This window comes from Hemibagrus wyckioides, linkage group LG16, assembly GCF_019097595.1.
Source record: "Hemibagrus wyckioides isolate EC202008001 linkage group LG16, SWU_Hwy_1.0, whole genome shotgun sequence".
Taxonomy (NCBI): domain Eukaryota; kingdom Metazoa; phylum Chordata; class Actinopteri; order Siluriformes; family Bagridae; genus Hemibagrus; species Hemibagrus wyckioides.
Genome location: NC_080725.1, coordinates 7,421,282 through 7,443,597, shown reverse-complemented (window position 1 = coordinate 7,443,597; position 22,316 = coordinate 7,421,282). Strand labels below are relative to the sequence as shown.

The following is a 22,316-nucleotide window of genomic DNA, read 5'->3' as shown; positions in this document are numbered from 1 at the left end:
CTAGGGGAGTCCATGTCTGGGTCAGGGCTGTTTTGGCAGCAAAAGGGGAACCAACACAATATTAGGCAGGTGGTCATAATGTTATGGCTAATCATTGCACATGTACCCTTCTAATGTGGAGGATGCGTTGACGTACCTCAGCTTGCAGGAATTATACAACGCCAGTAGGACCTCCCGGCCAGCAGGATGCGCAGCGTCAACTGCAGCTCGTTACAGCCCGGCTCTACAGCCCCCTCCTGCTGCACTGTGATGATGTGGTTTAGCAGAGTTCACTTCCGCATAGGTGTTTTAGCTTGAGTGGAAGCGAACCGTCACAATGGGGAGTTCAACTGCTCCTCCTCTTTAACACACACTCACTGGTGTGTCCTCAATAGACTTAAACCTGAATTTCGTGTTTTTTTTAAATACTGTCGTATGCATGAAAATTATTAAGGAGTGCTTCCTGCCCACTGACACTTCCTCACTGTGCTCCTCACCCGGGAATGGAGAATGGAGTTTGGACTGTGTGAATTAATCCACACTTTATTGGCCCTGGCTATCTTCGTCTTGCTCTTGGTAAGTTTGAAGTTTTACACCACAGTCATTTCTTTAACTGTAAGAACTCCAGGTAACTGTTAGCTCATTAGCCTGAGTGGCTAGTGTGTTGTAGCTCTGCTGTTGCTTTGGAGTGGGCTCTTTCTCCATCACAGATATTCAGTATAAATCAGTAGAGCGAGTGATGCTGAAATGTGTCTGATAAGAGAGCTGATCCTGAGTACACGTTATTAAAACTGTATAGATGATGAAAGTCAAGATATTAAACATGGTGATATCTGATCAGAGGCTCTTCTCTGGCACACAAAAAACACAAGTTTTCTTTAGCATCTTTGGGGGTTCTTGTTTTTATTTTATTTTATTTTATTTTATTTTATTTTATTTTATTTTATTTTATTTTATTTTATTTTATTTTATTTTATTTTATTTTTTTAAACAGCTTTAAGTTTAAAGTACACTTCCACAGTTGTAGTTATGTTGGATTTGCATCCAGCACCAAGAATTTCGTGCCTTAACATGCCTGCTAAACCTGATGAGTAAAGTCACAGGTAAGCCACAAGCGTTGGGTGCTTCCAGGTTTAGTTCCGGGTTTAGTTAGGGAGCCCCATTTTAACATGCTCTAGAACAGTGCTATCTGACATGTCTGATCTGATCTACTCTCTAGCTTGTTGTAATCGCCCATGTCACTGCTGGAATGATGGATCTGAGGTGTGATGAGAAGGAGAAGTACTTCCTCACTGCAGCGGGCCTGAAGGAGCCATTCCCCAGTCTGTCTGATCTTTCTTCACTGGAGCTCTCTGTGGTGGTGCCCTCCTACAATGAGGAATCCAGATGTAAGCTTTATTTTCACTTGTCTTTACAGCATCAAGTTAATGATACCGTAACACAAAAAATAGCCGCCTTAGGTTAAGCAGCAGTAAGCACTGGGACTGCCTTACTTTATTTTCTTGCATGGTGCATTTTTTTATGCCTATGTAACCTGGACAATTGTCTGCAGTTGCACTGATGTCTGTATGATTGCAGGATGTTGATCATTGCAGCAAACTGAATCCTACATTTCACAAGAAAGAACATAAACACTGATTTGTGTATTATTGTTTGGTATTAATATCCTTAAAATTTGACACATTAATCCTTTCCATTATTTAATCAATTAGTAAAGCACAATTTAATGACAGGCTCTTATTTTATTTTTTTTTGAGTGGAGGCATTACAGTATTATTGATGTTGTAATGACGTAGCATTTTCTTTCTTTCTTTTCCCCAGTGCCTGTTATGATGGAAGAAGCCATGGATTACCTTGAGAAAAGACGGGTGTGTTTACTTTTACATACATTTGTGTATTGTGTATTTGCCCATAGTGTGATATTGAGCTTAATGAATACACTACATTTGAAATTTGTGATTTATCATTATTTTACGTCTCAAAATAAACACATACACACATGCTCATGAAATATCAAATACGCAATCCAGTAAAAGCATCTTCTACCAGATTCATTGGAATACCTTTGCAAATTAAATGCACCGCTTCTGTTTAAACCAGAAAAGATGCATGGGATGACTAACTGCAGTGTGTGGTTATCACCAGCAGGTGGCAGCAATGTAGATGAATTAAATGAATAAAAATGATGTAGGAACTGCAGGGTGTTAAAGTTTACCTGGTCTAGACCAATGTTGATCTTCCATGTTGAATTTGGTATACTGCATAAGAAAAGCACTAAATATTGTGTACTTTAGTTAACACTGAAGTTTGAAGTATTTATGTGAATTATAGTGATTGAAATCTATTTCATACAGAAGAAAAATCCTTCATTTTCCTATGAGGTCATTATTGTTGATGATGGCAGCAAAGACAAAACCACAGAGGTATGTTAATTTTTTTTCCTCTCTCTTTTTGTGTCCCAAGTACATCAAATCACTGTATATATTCAGCTTTGCTTATAGTTTACCACCTAATTGACCACCTTCTTAACTAGTATTCAGAAATGAAAGCTCTCCTGACATTTCACAGGAGAAGCAACTGTGACTGACACAGTAAAAGTCCGATCTATTTTGCATGGACCTCATATATTAACGAAAACTGATTGATAAATGCACTTGATATATGGCTTGTGGCCTGTTATTTGTCCATTTTCATCTCTTGTGAAAGTGCAAACACACACAGGACCTTTTGAAAGCAGCCACCTATGAGTAAATACTGAAGTAAGTCAGCAGTCTGTATTAATACCCGTACTGCTGAAAGTCTGGTATTGTCACTGTTACTTTTGACAGTGCTGCTATATACTGAGGTAGAAGGGATCAGAACAGGTGTGCTGTCTTCTGAAAAAAGTCAGAAGTTGTCTGCTCATATGCAGCTTTCCTCTCTCTCTCTCTCTCTCTCTCTCTCTCTCTGTGCTCCTTTTTATTTATTGATGGCCAGATTTAGGCTTCATGTAGTCACAAGCTAAATTTGACCAACAGGTGCCGGACTACAAAACCAAAGAACATTCACTTTTAAAAGGACTGCTAACGGGAGAACATAGCTGCACCATTTTTATGGATAGAGAAATGAGTCTTGTGAAATTTTATTCTATATTTAAGTTAATATCTAATTTAATTATATCTATATACCTTCGTACTCTATTATTTTAGTCCACCTTGTAGATCTAAGTTAGAGAATATAATTATCTTTTAGTTTTGTTTAGTCATCCTTTAGACCTTCATTGCTGGTTAATTTCTGAGCACACTGTTAGCATGTTGTACATGGTGCTGATTAAAGACCAAAGGAGTGTAGTTACCTAAAGTAAATGATAAACTTCACACACTCGTTCAAACACTAGAATCAGTTTTAACTTATTCCTGACTTAAAAATACCCTTTAGAAGTTTTCTTTAATGTGCTGTGTGCTCTGTTCTCAGGTCGGCTTAGGATACACAAAGAAATACGGGGAGGATAAAGTGAGGGTACTAACACTAGTGAAGAACCGGGGCAAAGGGGGTGCTGTGCGCATGGTAAGTCTTTATTCTATGTAACACTGGACTTGCACAATAGCAGCTCTTGTATTGCTGCTCTAAAAGTTTTAGATGAATGAGTGAATTTACAGTAAATCCAAGGTGAATGTACTGGTTTCAGCACAGCTGTTGCATGTTTAAATCTGCAGTTTTGTATGTGTCGTGTGTATTGTGTTGCTGTCCTCAGGGGACTCTGCGCACTCGTGGACGTCTCATCCTGATGGCTGATGCAGACGGAGCCACAAAGTTTGCTGACGTTGCGAAGCTGGAGGCTGGATTACAGAATCTCAGTCCAAAGCCGGTGAGCATCATTTCTTATAGACTAAAGCAGGTGGTAATGTAGTGCTCCTCAGAAGTACACAATGTTTTGTTATGTAGCCAGAATTCCAGTCTGCATTGCAGTTTGAATGACAATGTAGAAAAACCAAATGTGAAAGTCAAATAAGAATGCTTATCTTTCTTACTGGCCCTGTATGTCATATGTTTCAGGAGAACATGGCCATCTCCTGCGGGTCCAGGGCTCACCTGGAAAAAGAATCAGTGGCTCAGGTGTTTAAATCTGCTGGAATTCACTCTTTAATTTTTAATAGGCCATGATTGTATAAGAAGAATGTCAATATGTTGAAAATATGATTGCTTTCTCTTCTTGTGTCAGCGCTCTATGTTCCGGACTTTCCTGATGTACGGATTCCACTTCTTGGTGTGGTTCTTCTGTGTCAAAGGGATCAAGGACACGCAGTGTGGCTTTAAGCTCTTCACTCGTGAAGCAGCACTAAGGACATTCATCAGTCTGCACGTGGAACGCTGGTAAAACACGTGTTGTTAATGCGATATAAGGATATATCTATAATATATATAATATAAAAATATTCTGGAAAAGGTTTAAAACATGGCTTTAGTCATTTTACAAAGGATTGGAACCCTCTGATTCTGTACACACATTGTGCTTTCAGATTATAACATTTATCTCACAGTCTCTATTCTGTGAACTCAATGCATTACACAAATCATCCTTTCAAACTAAGACCTTTTTTTACCATCTTTTAATCAGCTATATTTTCACTATTTTTAGGAGTGCAATCACGAAGTGTTGACAGCCTATTATTATTATTATTATTATTATTAGTAGTAGTATTAGTAGTAGTAGTAGTAGTAGTAGTAGTAGTAGTAGTAGTAGTAGTACTAGTACTAGTGGTAGTTTTTCTGCCATAAAACTGCAGACCAAACCCTAAGGCCTTGAGACTAGTCACTCTGAGGTAGTATTCCCGTGCTCCACCCATTTACAACCGTGCTGTCTCACCCTGATGAACCACATGGTGGCGATACTGTGATTAAAAGCATAATATATAAATAAAAAATGACCTACTAAATTTTAGTGTATTTGCTATTTTGGGAGTCAGCCATTTTGAATTGTGTGTTAAGATACTGTATGTTACATCACAAAACATAAAACTTGAAAGTTGTTTTGTACCATCTCCAATTTAAATGCTTGCTAAATAGTGCATAATATATTTCTCCTACACTTAAAGGTCTTAAAGTGATTGAACCGCGATAATTGCTGCTCACAGCTATATTTTTTTAATACCTGCTTTTAAACATTGCTACTTGTATTTAATTCTCTGTGGTGTGATTTTGGTTAGACGCACAAGGCCGAATAGTAAACATTCTTGGGTTGATTTTACACGCCTGTAGTTTAAAATGCATTATATACATGTTTTGATTGCTTTGTTTATACATTATAATCAAAATCAATCCCAAAGTGAAATCATAAAGACTGTTCAGTTCTAAATGCAGGACTCAAATTCACAATATGCCCTTATTGAACATCCTTTCAATACATTTAGTTTGACTTTACATTATTACACCTGTACACTGGATTATAATTCCACTACAGTGCGTCATCAAGAAGAGGATGTGTTCCCTTTTAAGTCCAGTTCTTCTTATAGTGTCTTCCACTTTACATCTCAGGGAGTTTTACCACCGTCTCTACATCCAGATTTCTAAAAGCTGTTTAACATCTGTTGTTCAAATGGCTATAGTCATTTTTCATATATACACTATATTGCCAAAAGTATTCGCTCACCTGCCTGGACTCGCATATGAACTTAAGTGACATCCCATTCCTAATCCATAGGGTTCAATATGATGTCGGTCCGCCCTTTGCAGCTATAACAGCTTCAACTCTTCTGGGAAGGCTGTCCACAAGGTTTAGGAGTGTGTTTATGGGAATTTTTGACCATTCTTCCAGAAGCGCATTTGTGAGGTTACACACTGATGTTGGACGAGAAGGTCTGGCTCTCAGTCTCCGCTCTAATTCATCCCAAAGGTATTCTATCAGGTTGAGGTCAGGACTCTGTGCAGGCCAGTCAAGTTCATCCACACCAGACTCTGTCATCCATGTCTTTATGGACCTTGCTTTGTGCACTGGTGCACAGTCATGTTGGAAGAGGAAGGGGCCAGCTCCAAACTGTTCCCACAAAGTTGGGAGCATGGAATTGTCCAAAATGTCTTGGTATGCTGAAGCATTCAGAGTTCCTTTCACTGGAACTAAGGGGCCAAGCCCAGCTCCTGAAAAACAACCCCACACCATAATCCCCCCTCCACCAAACTTTACACTTGGCACAATGCAGTCAGACAAGAACCGTTCTCCTGGCAACCGCCAAACCCAGACTCGTCCATCAGATTGCCAGATGGAGAAGCGCGATTCGTCACTCCAGAGAACGTGTCTCCACTGCTCTAGAGTCCAGTGGCGGCGTGCTTTACACCACTGCATCCGACGCTTTGCATTGCACTTGGTGATGTATGGCTTGGATGCAGCTGCTCGGCCATGGAAACCCATTCCATGAAGCTCTCTGCGCACTGTTCTTGAACTAATCTGAAGGCCACATGAAGTTTGGAGGTCTGTAGCGATTGACTCTGCAGAAAGTTGGCGACCTCTTCGCACTATGCGCCTCAGCATCCGCTGACCCCGCTCCGTCAGTTTACGTGGCCTACCACTTCGTGGCTGAGTTGCTGTCGTTCCCAAACACTTCCACGTTCTTATAATACAGCTGACAGTTGACTGTGGAATATTTAGGAGCGAGGAAATTTCACGACTGAATTTGTTGCACAGGTGGCATCCTATCACAGTTCCACGCTGGAATTCACTGAGCTCCTGAGAGCGACCCATTCTTTCACAAATGTTTGTAAAAACAGTCTGCATGCCTAGGTGCTTGATTTTATACACCTGTGGCCATGGAAGTGATTGGAACACCTGATTCTGATTATTTGGATGGGTGAGCGAATACTTTTGGCTATATAGTGTGTAATATATATATATATATATATATATATATAAAATATTATATTATATTATGTAATGTTATATTATATATTATATAATGAAGATAATAAATATATATATATATATATATATATATATATATATATATATATATATATATATAATATTATCTTCATTATGCATTCTTACAAGATAACCAAACCTTGTATATGTTTCAGATCTTTTAGTCAGCCAGTTTCTACTACCTCAGCTGAAAATGTAAACATGAGATTTCCTGTTTTTTTGTTCTTGTTTTCTACTTATTCTGGTCTTTCATTATCACAGGGCATTTGATGTGGAGCTTCTGTACATCGCTCAGTGCTTTAAAATTCCTATTGCTGAAGTGGCAGTCAACTGGACGGAGATAGAAGGTTAGAGATGGAACAGACACTTCCATTTGAGACTGATTCATTATCTGTTATTTATATTAATTTCTTAAAGTCTACATTTTGTAATGTTTACCTTTTTATGTTCTAGTTGTATATTTTGAACATTGACACATTTGGTTCATTGTGCCTTTCCAGGGTCTAAGCTAGTGCCGTTCTGGAGCTGGCTACAGATGGGCAAAGACCTCATCTTCATCAGACTGCGTTACATCACCGGTGCCTGGAGATTGGAGTATCCACGGAAATCCCAGTAGGCCTAGCTGCTGTTGGTGTGTGGATATACATGAGCATGGTACAGTGTGTGCCAATGTGTAACACCCACAAACAATTGCTACAAGTGATGCTGACAAACTGGTGCAGGTTGCAGTCTGTGAATGAGATTACTACAAACTGTGTAGTAGATGCAATCCCTTTTTATTATGTCATGGTATTGCCCAGGTGAACTGTTATGTTGGTTTCTGAATAATGTGGTGGTTTTTATTTGTAAAGAACTTGCTGAACATGCACAGCCAAATAAACAACCTTACAACCTTTGTGGCATGAAAAATGAAATTCATGGTTTAGACAACTTCCAAATATTCCAACACTTTAATGTGCTGCTTAAGGAAAATTTAAACAATGTATTTTGAAATGTCAATATATTTGCTTATCTAAGGTTCTAAAGAAATGTTTTCCAAAATGTATTGCACTGGCATTGCAAAGTTAAGAGTAGTGTAAATCAGCCAAACATATTCTTTGGATTAAGTTTTAAGGTTCTTTGGATGGTTTTTAGGGGTTCTATTTTTTTTTTTAATGTTTTCTAGGCAGCTCTTCTGTTGTAGGGACCTACAACAATCCGAATAAAAGAGACAGGACCCAATGGGAGTAAACCCAAATGCATTAATAATAAAACCCGAAGTTCCAAACACCCAAACGTCAGCTGTCAGTTTTTCTGTGGGCCGCCTTTAATCTTTTCGTTTCGCTTTCCCGAGCGTTTGTGCGCTTGTTTGATTCAGTGTCCTGTATCACCTTTCCCTGTCTCCCTCCTGTGTGTGTAGTGGAAAGCAGCGCGGCTGAGCACACAGTGGGCTGAGTATGGGCGCTGGCATTATTGGGAGTATTGTTTCGTTCCCCTGCAGTTGCTGTAAACTGTGAAAATGTCAAACTTGTAGACTCTCTGTCGCCGTCCAGGCTTGCGTCATTAACTAGAACAGACTGCGCGCGGACGCCAAATCGAAGTGTATCCATCCGCAACAGAAATAGAGCCATCGATAAAAACTTTTTGGCACGCAGCCAAAACGTAAGTGCCGCGTACAGTATAAAAATGAATAAAGTTAGTATAATATCTTCTCAAGATTTTTGCATTCGTTTACTTGAAAAAAAATTGTTATGAAGGCATAATGATGTAATAACGTATGAACTGTGAGTTATCTGTAACGGTGTTGCGCTGCGCTGCAGTCAGGCTCCACGCGCTGTAATGTGAGATGACTGACAAGTGCAGCCTTTACCGAGCTGTCATGTCCAACCTCACCGCTTTCCAGATATGTTATTGTAGTCTGCAAGACGCATGGTCGATAATGGCTTAACCGTCACGCCGCGTCTCGTTTGTTCCAAATCATGCACACTTTGTTTACTTCAGTCTGCTCCACATTAATGCACTTTTGCTTTAATAAGTTTTGTTCGTTTACTTTAACTCAGCGTGCTATGTGCTGAGCGCGCGCTGCGTCTGTCCGCCGCGCTGGGAAAAGTTCCGGCGGCGCGGATGAATCCGGCACGCAGGCACTGCGGCTCCAGTCTGGCTGACGCCGGGATGTGCAGCCGGAGCCGCGGCTCCATCCAGACACACGCGCTACACCTCCAGTCACACACACACACACACACACACACACACAGTGTGGCTTAGGGCGGCCATAGCGGGAATAGGCTGCAGTGCACGGAAGTTCTGCACCGAACTAAAACAGGTAAGAATTCACCTACATATACACTGTGATTTCATTATTATTCTTATTTAAGTATAATAAGTCTACTAGTGGAAAGGAGCAAATATAAAAATTATAAAAAATATTGGCTTGGTGGAATAGGAATGACAAGTGCGTCTATGTGCTATAACACTGCACTGTCTGCATATACGCTGTTATATTTCGCTATAAGCCGATAAGGTGATGAACTGGTCACATCGCTTTCACCACTGAAGGTGTGTTAAACACACGATGCTACGCAAAGAGATACACTGATGGCAGTTAACTAATTACTTTGCTCTAATTTTACTCATACACCTTTAACTTGTTCTTTGAATTAGACTAAAAAGACGTGTGTGTGTGTGAGAGAGAGAGGAATGTGCAGTTCAGCGGCAGAGTGATGATAGGAGAAGCCTGTGAGGTGATTAAGCGTATCTGAGCTCTCAGACTGGCAGACGCCGCTTTCACAAGCAGACACTGGCTCAGAGAGCAGAGAGCCAACAATGCACTCACTACACTTTATTAGGTGTTTACGTTGTTCTTGACTTTGCTTTGCCCTTTTACATTCTTTCTTGCTGCATTTTCTGCAGTTTATTTAGTAAAAAGTGGTTAGTTGCTGTATGATATTAAGCATCAGGAGACTTCAGTGGCTCTTGACTTTTACTTTCCAAAAATGCTAAAACATCATTGTATTTGTTGTGGTACATTTCCAAGGGTCAGATCAGATTTGGTATATGATTGAAGAAGTTGTCACCTGTTGACAGCAGCAGTAATAGCTGAGCACTGCTGCTGAGATCCCAGTGTTACTCCAGAGAGAGCCGCTGGAAGTCTAATGATGAGGGGAGTGTATTTTTCCAGAGATATTCCTGCACTCTTGTGCAATATTTTAATGGTTATTCTCTGGACAAACAGTGCTCAAAGTATTTCCATTCTTGACAAGTGATTACATGTTTAACTTCTCCTCTTGCATGATTTTTTTTTTCAGTCAGTTTAAAGACAAACCCAGACATTTGACTTCTCCAAGAAGACATCTCCTTCCCGGGGGATTCACCCTCAACTTCTTCTCACCCTCATTTTGGATGAGAGAAAACAAACATTGAACATTTCCCTCATCAGTGGCACCAACTACAGCCCATCCTTCTGCAATTCCCTCAAAAGCGTTGCTGCACTTCGTGCCAATGCACTCCACTACATCCATCACGTCACTGTTTTCCTTTACAAGTCCAGCTGTGAAGCGACTGCTGGGTTGGAAACAAGGCGATGAGGAGGAGAAATGGGCAGAGAAGGCTGTGGACTCACTAGTGAAGAAGCTGAAGAAAAAGAAAGGTGCAATGGAAGAGCTGGAGAAGGCACTGAGTTGTCCAGGTCAGCCGAGCAAGTGCGTGACCATCCCACGCTCCCTGGACGGACGGCTCCAGGTGTCGCACAGGAAAGGTCTGCCACATGTTATCTACTGCCGTGTGTGGCGCTGGCCTGACCTACAGTCACACCATGAGCTTAAAGCACTGGACTGCTGTGAGTTTCCATTTGGCTCCAAACAAAAAGACATCTGTGTCAACCCCTACCACTACCGCCGTGTGGAGACACCAGGTACCTGAGTTCTTGTAGCATGTCTATGCACTCTGAATTTTTTATTTTATTTAAATCTAGCAAAGCACATTGGGGACAGGTTTTTAGTTGTGATGAATTGCAAAAAATTCTCTGAAGTTAAGTGTGAAGCAGCCATGAGCTACATTGCAAAAATATCATATCACTATACATGATAATTTCATGAAATATGATATAGGTTTGCCAATAAACCAATAATGCCACAAAAAATCAGTGAAAGAATTTTTATTATACTCAAAGACTATAAAAAGTAAATAAAGTAAAACGTACAAATGGAAATCAAAATGTATTTTCTCGAGATTTCAGTAATTTTACATGATGATTTTTACTTTTAAGAGGTTTAAACCAGTAAAACAACACATGGTATTCCCTTTATCCAGGGGCACTTGCCACTGCACATACTGTGTGTATGCACACTATACTGGCCAAGCGTTTGTGGACACCTGACATTCACACCCATGTGTTGTTCTTCCTCATAGTGTTGCCACACAACAGGATGTATGCCTATGTATGCTGTAGTTTCCCTTCACTGGAAATAAGAGGCCCAAACCTCTTCCAGGGAGACAGTGCCTCTATGCACATATCAATGTCAATAAAGACATGGCTTTCCAAAAGTCCTGACCTCAACCCCACTGAACACACTGGGTTTAAATTGGAACACCACTGGAACTATGTCGACCTGTACTGGAACTAGTAGACTTCACTACTGCACTATTGGCTAGTGCACTAATCCAAAATCTAGTGGAAACCCTTTTCGGATGAGTGGAGGCCATTATAACAGCTAATGGGCTTATTAATACCCATATTTTTGAAATGGGATGTTCACCATGCACATATAGATGCTATAGCCAGGTGTTTACATACTTTTGGCATACTTTTTTTCATGAAAGATTGATTTTTCTAGTTTCATTTGTGGAACTTGCATTATAACAGCTATAGGCTCTAGTACCCTCAATAGCCTCTGTTTTTCTTGAGTTGACAAAAATACAGCTTGTCATGTTACTAAAGACCAGCATATTCCTGCCTCTATTTCTTATTACCTCTGACTGCTCTATTTTTGTCACCCATACAAGTTCCTGTGTAGTTTGTTACTATAGAAACTATAACATATTAAAACAAGTGCATTAACATATACACATAAACCTTAACTTGCAGCCAAACTGTAAGCCATACTTTTATAGAAAATTCTTATATAGAAAACACCTTCTAACCAATTGAATGGTAAAATAATGCAAGAGTATGTTTTTTTGTTGTTGTTATTGTTTTTTTTTTTCCTTACACAATTTTAACATGTAGCTTTCATAAAAGCAAGGCTCTTTGGGACAAGAGAAATTATATAAGACATATAAGTAGAATGATAGTGTGATGAGTTGTTCTTCATTAATTTCATGTATTCTTTTCTTTCTTTCTGCAGTGTTGCCTCCTGTCCTGGTACCTCGTCACAGTGAGTTCAACCCTCAGCACAGTCTGCTGGCCAAATTCCGCCATGCCTCACTCCACAATGAGCCACTCATGCCCCAGAATGCCACTTTCCCAGACTCATTTCCTCCACTGCCTTGTAGCTCATTCTCCTCCTCTCCATCCAGCACTCTCCAGTCCCCAAATGCACAGAGCCACCCAAATTCCCCGAGCAGTACATCTGACCCTGCAAGTCCCTACCACATTACAGGTCTGTTTACTACTTAAAATAGATTAATAACCATCAAGCATTTTTAGATTGGACATAAGCCCGTTAGTGTGACAGCTATGTATTTTTTTTGTTTATTTTGAATCTCATTTTATTGTTTCTGATTTACAAGCACGTTATTCAAGAATAAAGAATAACAAGAATAAAGAAAGCTTATCTTTTCTACTCATGAAATAGCAGAGACCCCACCACCACCCTACAGCATGATGGAAACAAGCCCTCCACAGGACGTGAAACCCGTAGAGTCGTCCAACAACACGACAAAACTCACTCTGTCTGCTCCACACAGAGGTGCAAGACACAACAATTTTATGGAACTCACAAATAACACATTTTTATATAAAATGCTGTGGATATGTTGCTGTTCGATAGTAAACTGTGTTGTGTGTTTGTGTAGACTTGAGACCAGTGTGTTATGAAGAGCCAGAGCACTGGTGTTCTGTCGCTTACTATGAACTGAACAATCGAGTTGGTGAAACCTTCCACGCCTCATCACGGAGCATTCTGGTGGATGGCTTCACGGATCCATCTAACAACAAGACCCGGTTCTGCTTAGGGCTGCTATCCAATGTCAACCGCAACTCCACCATTGAACACACTCGCCGGCACATAGGAAAAGGTGGCCTTATCCTCTATCTAACCTTCTTTTTTTTAAAGGTAGCAATTGTTTTTATCCCTTAATGAAATTAGTGTGAGGCAGTGCCAGGGATATGCTTAAGGAGCCAGTAAGTGCAGTGTAACAGAACCAGTCAGTCACTGAGCTTCCTCTGTGCCAATAATTATGGCTTAATAATTGTAACTTGCTCATTTCAGATTGAAAGTTTTTAGAACACACACTAACATGATGTTTTGTGTATTGAGGAGGGTTATGATATTGATGTTCTGTAATATTAGCTGAAAAAATGCTTTCAGTGTTCATGTGATGCAACAACACTGTGAAAGGGAAAGTCCCAAATTTTACGTTTCTCATTTTGTAAATCCCAAAAACAGAAAAAAAATTCAACATTAGCGCATGTGCGTTCTCACACAACTACACACCTACACACCCACCAACACACACACACACACCCCACTCACTAGTTGGATGTCTGCCAAATATGTGTCCTGTCTGCAGCTACGTTGTGGAGAGAGACATAAACCAGAGCAAGATGGCTGAAAATCGGAGGGTATTAAGGTTTCTGCTTGGCATGTGATGAAACAAAATTTCTAAGTATTGAGTTGAAAGAGTACAGGAATCCCACAGCTTTACATTCTCATTGCAGCCTGGTTTCAGAATGACAAATCATGTTTTTCCACTTTCAGATTGTTCTTCAGCCTTGCTTTTAATGTTTTAACCTTTGTGGCCATGGCTGAAACCCATAGAATTATAATGTGCCTTTTTGTATACAGTTAAACGATTAGGACTGTTTATTGTTCGTTTATTATAGTGGGCTATGACTTTCATCTCTCATTTCTCCCTTGTGTTATGTGAAATTATGGCTATTATCTGAAAATACATGAAGCATACATAACAATTACTATTATCTATTTAATTTATTAGTTCGTTATTCCGATGTCCAGTGAATCAATCAGATCAAATCAATCGTAGGTTTAATCAGGCAAGAAATGTCTTATTACAGAGAAAAGTCAGACGTTTCTGGATATTGTACGACACATTTGTCTAATAATTAATAGGTAATTCTTTCATATTCAAACTGAACCCTGTATATTTGCAGGTGTGCACCTGTATTATGTAGGGGGTGAGGTGTATGCCGAGTGCCTGAGTGACAGCAGCATTTTCGTACAAAGTCGCAACTGTAATTACCAGCATGGCTTCCATGCCACCACTGTGTGCAAAATCCCCAGCGGCTGCAGCCTCAAGATCTTCAACAACCAGTTGTTCGCCCAGCTTCTGTCACAGTCAGTCAACCACGGTTTTGAGGTGGTGTACGAGCTCACTAAGATGTGCACCATCAGGATGAGCTTTGTCAAGGTAATTGGATCTAATTTTTATACATATACAGACTAGAGGTTGCATATACCTGTTGACTAATAGATTCAGTAGTCAGTAATATATTTCTTTAATTTGAAAATATATGGGCAAATATTTAAAATGTGTCTCCAAAATATTATAGAATTTTAACTGTGTATTATGTTTATATTATTGTCTTTCAATGTTAATAAAAGTTTCTTAAAGGTTTATAATGTTCTGATTGAATATCTGGTGTTGTTCAGCACATCATCCTGTAGTTATTTTGAATCTTGATTCATCTGCCCCTGTATAAGTTAGTACACCTGTCCCTCTGAGGCTCTGTGCATGGTTACAGAACCCTGTGCAGAAAATGAACATTGATTAAGTCCAGCATCTTTTCTTGCTAAATGTATATGGATATCAGGGGTGTAATGCTGTACTGCTATGGCACAATATCACAGTAAAGAAACCTGAACTTTAGTTTAGTTATACACATGATTGTATTATTGTATATGAGTGTTGATACTGATTATGGTAATTGTTGTGATCTTCAAAAACAGACTTTAAGGCCTTAAAAGAGCAAATGTAAATAACCTATTTCAGTTAATTTCATCCTTATATAAACAATAAATTGTTAGGGAAATCTTTAGATATTACCATACCATTCATTTTCATATTTCACACCCCTAATTAATATAATAGGCATTCTGAACACACTATGGTGATTAGTATTAACAGTATGCCACTGTGTCTTTTATCTCACAGGGCTGGGGTGCAGAATACCACCGCCAGGATGTCACAAGCACCCCCTGCTGGATAGAGATCCACCTGCATGGACCTCTGCAATGGCTTGATAAAGTTCTGACCCAAATGGGTTCCCCGCACAACCCTATCTCCTCTGTGTCCTAACACTGTAAATACACTCCGTAACTCACAGCACAGCCTGAGGATCAGCACAGGAGAAAGCAGTGTTCAAAATGCCATCTCAGTTTTCACTAGAGGTTCATGGTACCAGTAGGCTATCAGACTTTAAAAAAAAAAGGACGTTTAAAGCATCTTGTGCATCTAATTGCTAAAGTAAGTATTACAACTGTGTCTATTTAGTCTTTGATTTTTTTTAATCATGATCACTGTTCCATAATCTGATTTCTGTACAGTTCAGACAGCAATACAGTGATAAAAGATTAAGGAAAGCAGAAAGGTGACGCATCAGTAGTAGCACTGACAGCTTGATGTTTGTTTTGTGTTGGCAACATGACTAAATTTGGAATCCTATTACATGCCTGATTTTTCCTATTTTTTGAAATACAGATTTTCCCTCTCAGTCGTGTGGTCACTGGCTTGTGATTTAAAATCGCAAACAAACCAAACTTCATGCAAACGTAAAAAATAAAATCAAATGAACATAAAAGTGCAAAAATACTCAATTATTCAAATATATTCCAATAGCTTTAGTACATGTATAAAAAGAACATGATGCTTACCTAGTCACATACTTACAATAAGAATGCATGTTATCTACTTTATATATAAGCATGAATGATGTCACAATAATTAAGTGGTTAAAACGAATTTCTATAAACACGCAGTCACTAGTGTTAAAAAAATCAGCTATTGTGATACTGCATACGGTTTTCACATAATTGACTTAAAATGACAAATGCATCATAGCACATAAAATAACAGCATCTGATGAAGACCCATGTGGTAGTTTTACAGTACAGTAGAACTGCTACTAATAATGATCATGATCATGATAATTCATCCAGCCCTTGACGAAATGTGATTTCACACCATAGTGAAGACTGGTGGCGTTTCAGTTTAGCATCAGCCCGAGTCCAAGTCCTTCACATTTTCTTAAGCTACTTCTTAAAGTATTTGTAAAATCCCCAGAAAAAACAGTGCTCAGTAGCTTTGCTGGTCATGTCTTTGAGATTGTGTCTGCATGGTGAGGAGACGCTGCTGCTGCTGGAGGAAACTGATGACCTCTGGACTCCGCAAGAGAGACTGCAAAAGAGGAGGATAGGTTTTACTTTCATGTGAAGTGGATAAAATGACTGAATGAATAATAATAATTAAAAAGACAACAACAAATGTCTCAGAAAATACATTCATAAATTATTCTTGTGTGTTATTGTTTTGGTACTTTTTTGTATATTCTTTGTATATTTCATTATTTATGTATTCCCTTATCTATGATTTTTTTCTATTTATCTATGACTTTATTTACATTTTTCTGTATTTAAATTGCTTGATGTATTAAGTTCTGTATTTATGTACATTCATTGCCAGTTTATCAGGTAAACATATATGTAGCAAGGCTTTACATGTATAGTTTTACTCAATGTAGTCCATCTGTTGCTACACAGTGCTACAGTCAGTTCTGACTTGTACTTGATGGATACACATAATCTGGAAATTGAGTATATCAGAGAATATCATCATTTATTTTATAAATACAGTTCTGGAAAAAAAAAGAGAGACCACTGCACAATCTCTAGATTTGAACCCTAATGAAAACCTCTGGAATGTCATCAAGAGGAAGATGGATGGTCACAAACCATCAAGCAAAGCTGAGCTGTTTGCCTTTTTTTTTTTTTTTTTTTTTTTGCAAAAAGAGTGGTATAAAGTTCCCCAACAGCAATGTGAAAAACTGGTGGAGAGCATGGAGCCAAAACACATGCAAATCGGGGTTATTCCACCAAATACTGATTTATTAATGTTATTTAGCCAAAGCATTAACACAATTTGTTTACAAATTATTTGCATTTTGTTTTATTTGAGTTATTAAAGCTCCGCAAATACTGCATGATCTTGGGTTATTTTGATGTGTTGTCATTTCCTTTAAATATACACTCTAAATAACAGTAGTTATATTTAGAATTTAGGAGAAATATTGTCAGCAGTTCACAAAAAAATGAAAACAAAATTTTCATCTCACCAATACATGAACATAAGAAAAAAAAACATAAGAAACTGATTATTTTGCAGTGGTCTCTTATTTTTTTCCAGAGCTATATATATATATATATATATATATCCTGCAAGTTGCGTGGTGGGGCCTCCATGAATCTGACTTGTTTGTCCAGCACATCTCACAGATAATCGATTAGATTAAGATCTGGGGAATCTGGAGGCCAAGTCAACACCTTAATCAACTACTCAAAGGGTGGACATGGTCTGCAACATTGCTTAGGAAGGTGGTACGTGCCAAAGTAACATCCACATGGACATCAGGACAAGGTTTCCCAGCAGAACACTGCCCAAAGCATGACACTGCCTCCGTCAGCTTGCCTTCTTCCAACAGTGCATTCTGGTGCCACTGTTCCCCTGGTAAGCAACGCACACACACCTGACCATCCATGTGAAGTAAAAGAAAACGTGATTCATCAGACCAGGCCACCTTCTTCCATTGCTCCGTGGTCCAGTTATGATGCACACGTGCCCATTGTTGGTGCTTTCGGCAGTGCACTTGGGTCAGCATGGCCCATGACCACTGCAGACCAGGAACACCCCACAAGAGCTGCTATTGGAGATGCTCTGATACAGTCGTCTAGCCATCACAGTTTGGCCCTTCATCAAGCTCAAAGCTCAAATCCTTACTCTTGTCCATTTTTCCTGCTTCTAACACATCAACTTTGAGGACAAAATGTTTACTTGCTTCCTAATATATCCCACCCACTAACAGGTGCCATGATGAGGAGATAATCAGTGTTACTCCATCTGTCAGTGGTCATAATGTTATGCCTGATCGGTGTAAATAACACTCATATAACACTGTAATAACACTGTCAAGGATATCATAAGACTGGCTTAAACATTCATAAAGTATAATAAGGCTTAAACATTTTACTATTTTCACTGAGCTTCAGTAGCTGCTTTAGTGGACCTTGAGCTTACCCTGGGAATGCTGGGCAAAAGGTGGGAGAATTCACCCCAGATGTGTTGCCAGTGCATAGTACGGCACCATCAGCACACACATTCACACAAACAGGCAGATTAGCAAAACCAATCTGCAGATCTGCAAGTTTTTGGACAGAAAACAAATTGCTAGTTTAATTAACTACATTTTTGAATACTTAGGTCACTACTGGGTTAAATCTGCTACTGTTTGTAATTAATATTCAACATCCCTGGAGATCAGCAGCTATAGAAATACTTAACCCACTGTCCACTTTAATAGGAACACCTGTACATCTGATTATTTATGCATTTATATTATCCGACAATCATGTAGCAGCAGCACAATTATAAAACCATACAGATTGCTTAATATTTATAATAGGGAAACATGTAAGCCAACCTCTGGGGGGTTTTCATCACAGCTGTTGAGATGTTCTAAAATTCATAACCATCTTTGCAACCTACAAATATGCCCCAAGAATAAGGAACTCACCAGCCTCTTTTGGTTTAACACTTGCTCTATCAGTGAAGGTCTTGTAGGTCGCTCTCCAATAGTGCCGAGCCGCTGCTTTGTCACAGACACAGGCCTCTCCTCTGAGCCCTCCTACAATTCAATACATTCATGCCATGAGACACCGGCACTTTATCGAATGAGTATCTCACCTACTTTATCATTTCATACAGTATATTAATATACTAAACTCAACCTGCCTAGGTAACTTGACTGCCAGTATATTATATAATATTGACTGGTGTTATAAAGTCTGAAGTGTTAAAAGTGTAAGGTTGGTGGATCTTATCTGTAGCTGAAAACTGACAAAACTAATATGATACATAGTTATACTTAAAACTTTGAAACAAATAAATAGTCTTGAAAATGTTACTGTATGATCTAAAAACCAGTTTTGTACAAAGCTTTAATAGACCATTACATACATGATATATACTTCACCTACGAGGTAGCACATTTTATCAGTGACAGTATTATCAAAAATAGAGAAGACTACCTTTCTACACCACTTTGTTTAAACACACAAGGCTAAAAGTGTTGTTCTTTTGTTCTATTGTTCATAACTCAACATCAGACTCTTGGGTGGCACAAGAGGTGCCACAAGCCCTGTGGGAGATTATGAGGTCAACTGGGAGTCTAAAGGAGCATGGGTGGGAAGGACAACATTACTCTCTCTCATCACTAGTAAGTGACAATCTGGGCTTCCATGTGCTCAAGTTTATTCTGAACATTAACAGAAAGGGACCCTCACAGACTGGATATCATTTCTGTGTTGTTGCACTGTGTGTTTTTTTTCTTTAACAAATCTGTATTACTAATGCCAGGCTGAGAAACATTTTGCCATCCAAAAAAGTCTAGTCAACAGTGGTGCTTGATAAAGGGCTAGATGACTAACACACACTGCATGGAAAAAATGAGCCGTCACATTTGTCTAATCAAGTGCCCAGAATGCTTAATAACTGCAGTAATATCTGGCTGCAACTGATACACCAGAGCCACACACTACAGTCAGGATCACTGCCGTGATGTGAACGGACCTCCAAATAATATATCTGACCTTCAGTGTTTCAGAAAAGGTCCCTTTTGAAACTGGCTTCAGTTTTTCTGTTCCATATTAAAATACACTATATTGTCAGAAGTTTTGGGACACCCCTCCAAATCATTGAATTCAGGTGTTGTTTTTCAGGGGTTGGGCTCGGCCCCTTAGTTCCAGTGAAAGGAACTCTTAATGCTTCAGCTTACCAAGACATTTCGGACAAATTGATGCTCCCAACTTTGTGGGAAAGACATGGATGAGTGATTCTGGTGTGGAGGAAATTGACTGGCCTGCACAGAGTCCTGACCTCAACCAGATATAACACCTTTGGGATGAATTAGAGTGGAGACTGCGAGCCAGGCCAAAACTGGGACGTGCGCCTTTAAATGCACATTAATGTAATATTATAGCCGCCCTTGGCATCTATAACAGCTTCAACTCTTCTAGGAAGGCTTTCCACGAGGTTTAGGAGTGTGTTTATGGGAATTTTTGACCATTCCTCTAGAAGTGCATTTGTGAGGTCAGGCACTGATGTTGGACAAGAAGGCCTGGCTCACAGTCTCCACTCTTAATTCATCTCAAAGGTGTTCTGTTGGGTTGAGATCAGGACTCTGAAGTTCTTCCTTGCTTTGTGCACTGGTGTGCAGTCATATTGGAACAGGAAGGGGCCATCCCCAAAGGTTTCCACGAAGTTGGGAGCATGAAATTGTCCAAAATGTCTTGGTATGCTGAAACATTAAGAGTTCCTTTCACTGGAACTAAGGGGCCAAGCCCAACCCCTGAAAAACAACACCTCAATGATTTGGAGGGGTGTCCCAAAACTTTTTGCAATATAGTGTATCTAGTACTCACATTATTGCCCCTGCAGTCTAACATCGAAGAGACAACTGTTTATAGCTGGAAATCTTATTTCCTTTGCCATTATCTCCTTATTCTCAAAGCTTCTTACACAATTCAAAACTGCATAAGAGACAGACAAAGTGTAAGACATGTTCAAAACACTCAATAAGAAGACAGTTCTCTGGGATATTTAATTATGACTGTGAACCTCATTGTGGGACATTTGACCTTCCTGAGATTTTTATACACCAAAAATGTGTCACTCAAAAGTAATACATAACATATTTGTATGAATAATATTATTGGGATTTGATCATATACATCACAGTCTATAAGGATATAAATATACACATATACTCCATGACACTGAACTTCTCGAGCACCTTAAGAGTATAAGTTCTTATTATTATGTTTTAGATTTCTTATTTCTTATTATTATTGCGTTACATTATGTCGTATGTAAGCAGCATGAAGCAGCTGGTGAATAAGAAGTAAATTTCAGCCTCGTTAGAGTTCCCAGTATCAGAAAGGACTGTACTCTACACTACAAGGTGCCCTACATGGAAACTACAGCATGCTTACTTCTAATTTTCCAGACGCCATAGCCTGGTCGCTCTTTTTCTTCTTGTACTTATCCTTGTACATTTTGTTGCGGTGTTTTTTGCACATCCACGGTTTCCTCTGCTTGGCACCCAGAGCACTGGTCTCAGAGCAGCCGTCGTAAACGCAGCGCTTAGGCGCGCTCTCGTCGCATGGCTCTGCGGGGCTCGGCGCGCTCTCTCTTGGCTCGGTTGTGTCCAGCGCGTCGCTCTCCTCTTCCTCCTCCGGGTCGTCCATGTCAAACCCGGCGTCTCCCTCCGGAGGAGAACTGTTTACACTCCTGCTTTTGTTCCCGGACAGGTTCATCTGGCCTTCTTTACTAAAGGTGGCCTCAGAATGTACACTGTCGTTCTCACTCATGTTGATTTATAAAGAAACCAAAGTGAGAAACGACACTGACAGCTAGCGGCTAGCATGAAGCTCTACAAGCTAACGGAACACAACGCATCGCTTGTTTCCAGAAAAGCTCAGTTATTTTAAGATATACAAATAAACAAGGAAAAAAAACTACTCTCACTGAATGAGGGGCTTTAAAACGACGTGTTTAATCAGCGCCTTTAATGAGGCTTGCAGCAACAACAGACAGCTTAGTCGCTATTATTCCGGAATCGGATGTAGTTCGGATTTTGTCAAAATCAAAGTCCCCAAAGAAACCATTTACTTGTACTGCCTATATCAGCCTAAGGATAATAAATTTTATTTAAATATTGTATAAAGATATATAAACACCATGCACTATAGTCTATGTAATATAATGACCATATAGAAACAGCGTTAAGGTTTGACACGATTAATATGAACACAAATACATTTTGGAAAACAATACATAATAAGGGGATTATTTAACTGCTGGTAAATAAATATAAATAAATGTTACATTGGTAAAATGTCCTGAATAATAACTAGACCAATAACGTAAGAAATATTAAGGAAACCTATCCACAGCACAAGAAACAGCATTTTGTCTGTCCCAGCCCATTATAAAATACAATATATTTAAATACAATCAT

The 22,316-nt window shown here is 39.3% G+C and overlaps 3 protein-coding genes across 4 annotated transcripts; 2 read left to right on the top strand and 1 right to left on the bottom strand.

The window, feature by feature from the left end:
• Window positions 1-265: 265 nt before the first annotated feature.
• Window positions 266-8,140, top strand: alg5 (ALG5 dolichyl-phosphate beta-glucosyltransferase). The gene is made up of 10 exons (XM_058411844.1): window positions 266-555; window positions 1,199-1,367; window positions 1,801-1,847; window positions 2,334-2,402; window positions 3,433-3,525; window positions 3,713-3,826; window positions 4,015-4,074; window positions 4,181-4,332; window positions 7,133-7,218; window positions 7,372-8,140. Exons 1-10 carry the CDS (start codon window positions 490-492, stop codon window positions 7,485-7,487), a joined length of 972 nt encoding a protein of 323 aa, XP_058267827.1. The 5' UTR covers window positions 266-489; the 3' UTR covers window positions 7,488-8,140.
• An 870-nt stretch (window positions 8,141-9,010) lies between these two features.
• On the top strand, window positions 9,011-15,740 carry smad9 (SMAD family member 9). 2 transcript variants are annotated; one of them, XM_058411843.1, is made up of 7 exons: window positions 9,011-9,173; window positions 10,156-10,760; window positions 12,193-12,447; window positions 12,646-12,756; window positions 12,863-13,084; window positions 14,181-14,437; window positions 15,182-15,740. In XM_058411843.1, the coding sequence occupies exons 2-7, from the start codon at window positions 10,349-10,351 to the stop codon at window positions 15,323-15,325; spliced, it is 1,401 nt and encodes a 466-aa protein (XP_058267826.1). In that variant the 5' UTR covers window positions 9,011-9,173; window positions 10,156-10,348; the 3' UTR covers window positions 15,326-15,740. The 2 variants fall into 2 exon arrangements, with proteins under 2 accessions (XP_058267826.1, XP_058267825.1); XM_058411842.1 differs by having other exon boundaries at window positions 12,643-12,756.
• Window positions 15,741-15,839: 99 nt separating this feature from the next.
• rfxap (regulatory factor X-associated protein) lies at window positions 15,840-21,929 on the bottom strand. The gene is given in 4 exon segments (XM_058411845.1): window positions 15,840-16,423; window positions 18,813-18,923; window positions 21,289-21,671; window positions 21,674-21,929. Coding segments are annotated over 4 exon segments (645 nt in total). The 5' UTR covers window positions 21,723-21,929; the 3' UTR covers window positions 15,840-16,321.
• Window positions 21,930-22,316: the final 387 nt, after the last annotated feature.

Coding starts and splice junctions, on each gene's coding strand:
- alg5 (XM_058411844.1), top strand. CDS start 490: ATGGAGTTTGGACTGTGTGAATTAATCCACACTTTATTGGCCCTGGCT. Junction 556..1,198: donor CTATCTTCGTCTTGCTCTTG/GTAAGTTTGAAG, acceptor TCTACTCTCTAG/CTTGTTGTAATCGCCCATGT. Junction 1,368..1,800: donor CTACAATGAGGAATCCAGAT/GTAAGCTTTATT, acceptor TCTTTTCCCCAG/TGCCTGTTATGATGGAAGAA.
- smad9 (XM_058411842.1), top strand. CDS start 10,349: ATGCACTCCACTACATCCATCACGTCACTGTTTTCCTTTACAAGTCCA. Junction 12,448..12,642: donor AAGTCCCTACCACATTACAG/GTCTGTTTACTA, acceptor CTCATGAAATAG/CAGAGACCCCACCACCACCC. Junction 13,085..14,180: donor TCGCCGGCACATAGGAAAAG/GTGGCCTTATCC, acceptor GTATATTTGCAG/GTGTGCACCTGTATTATGTA.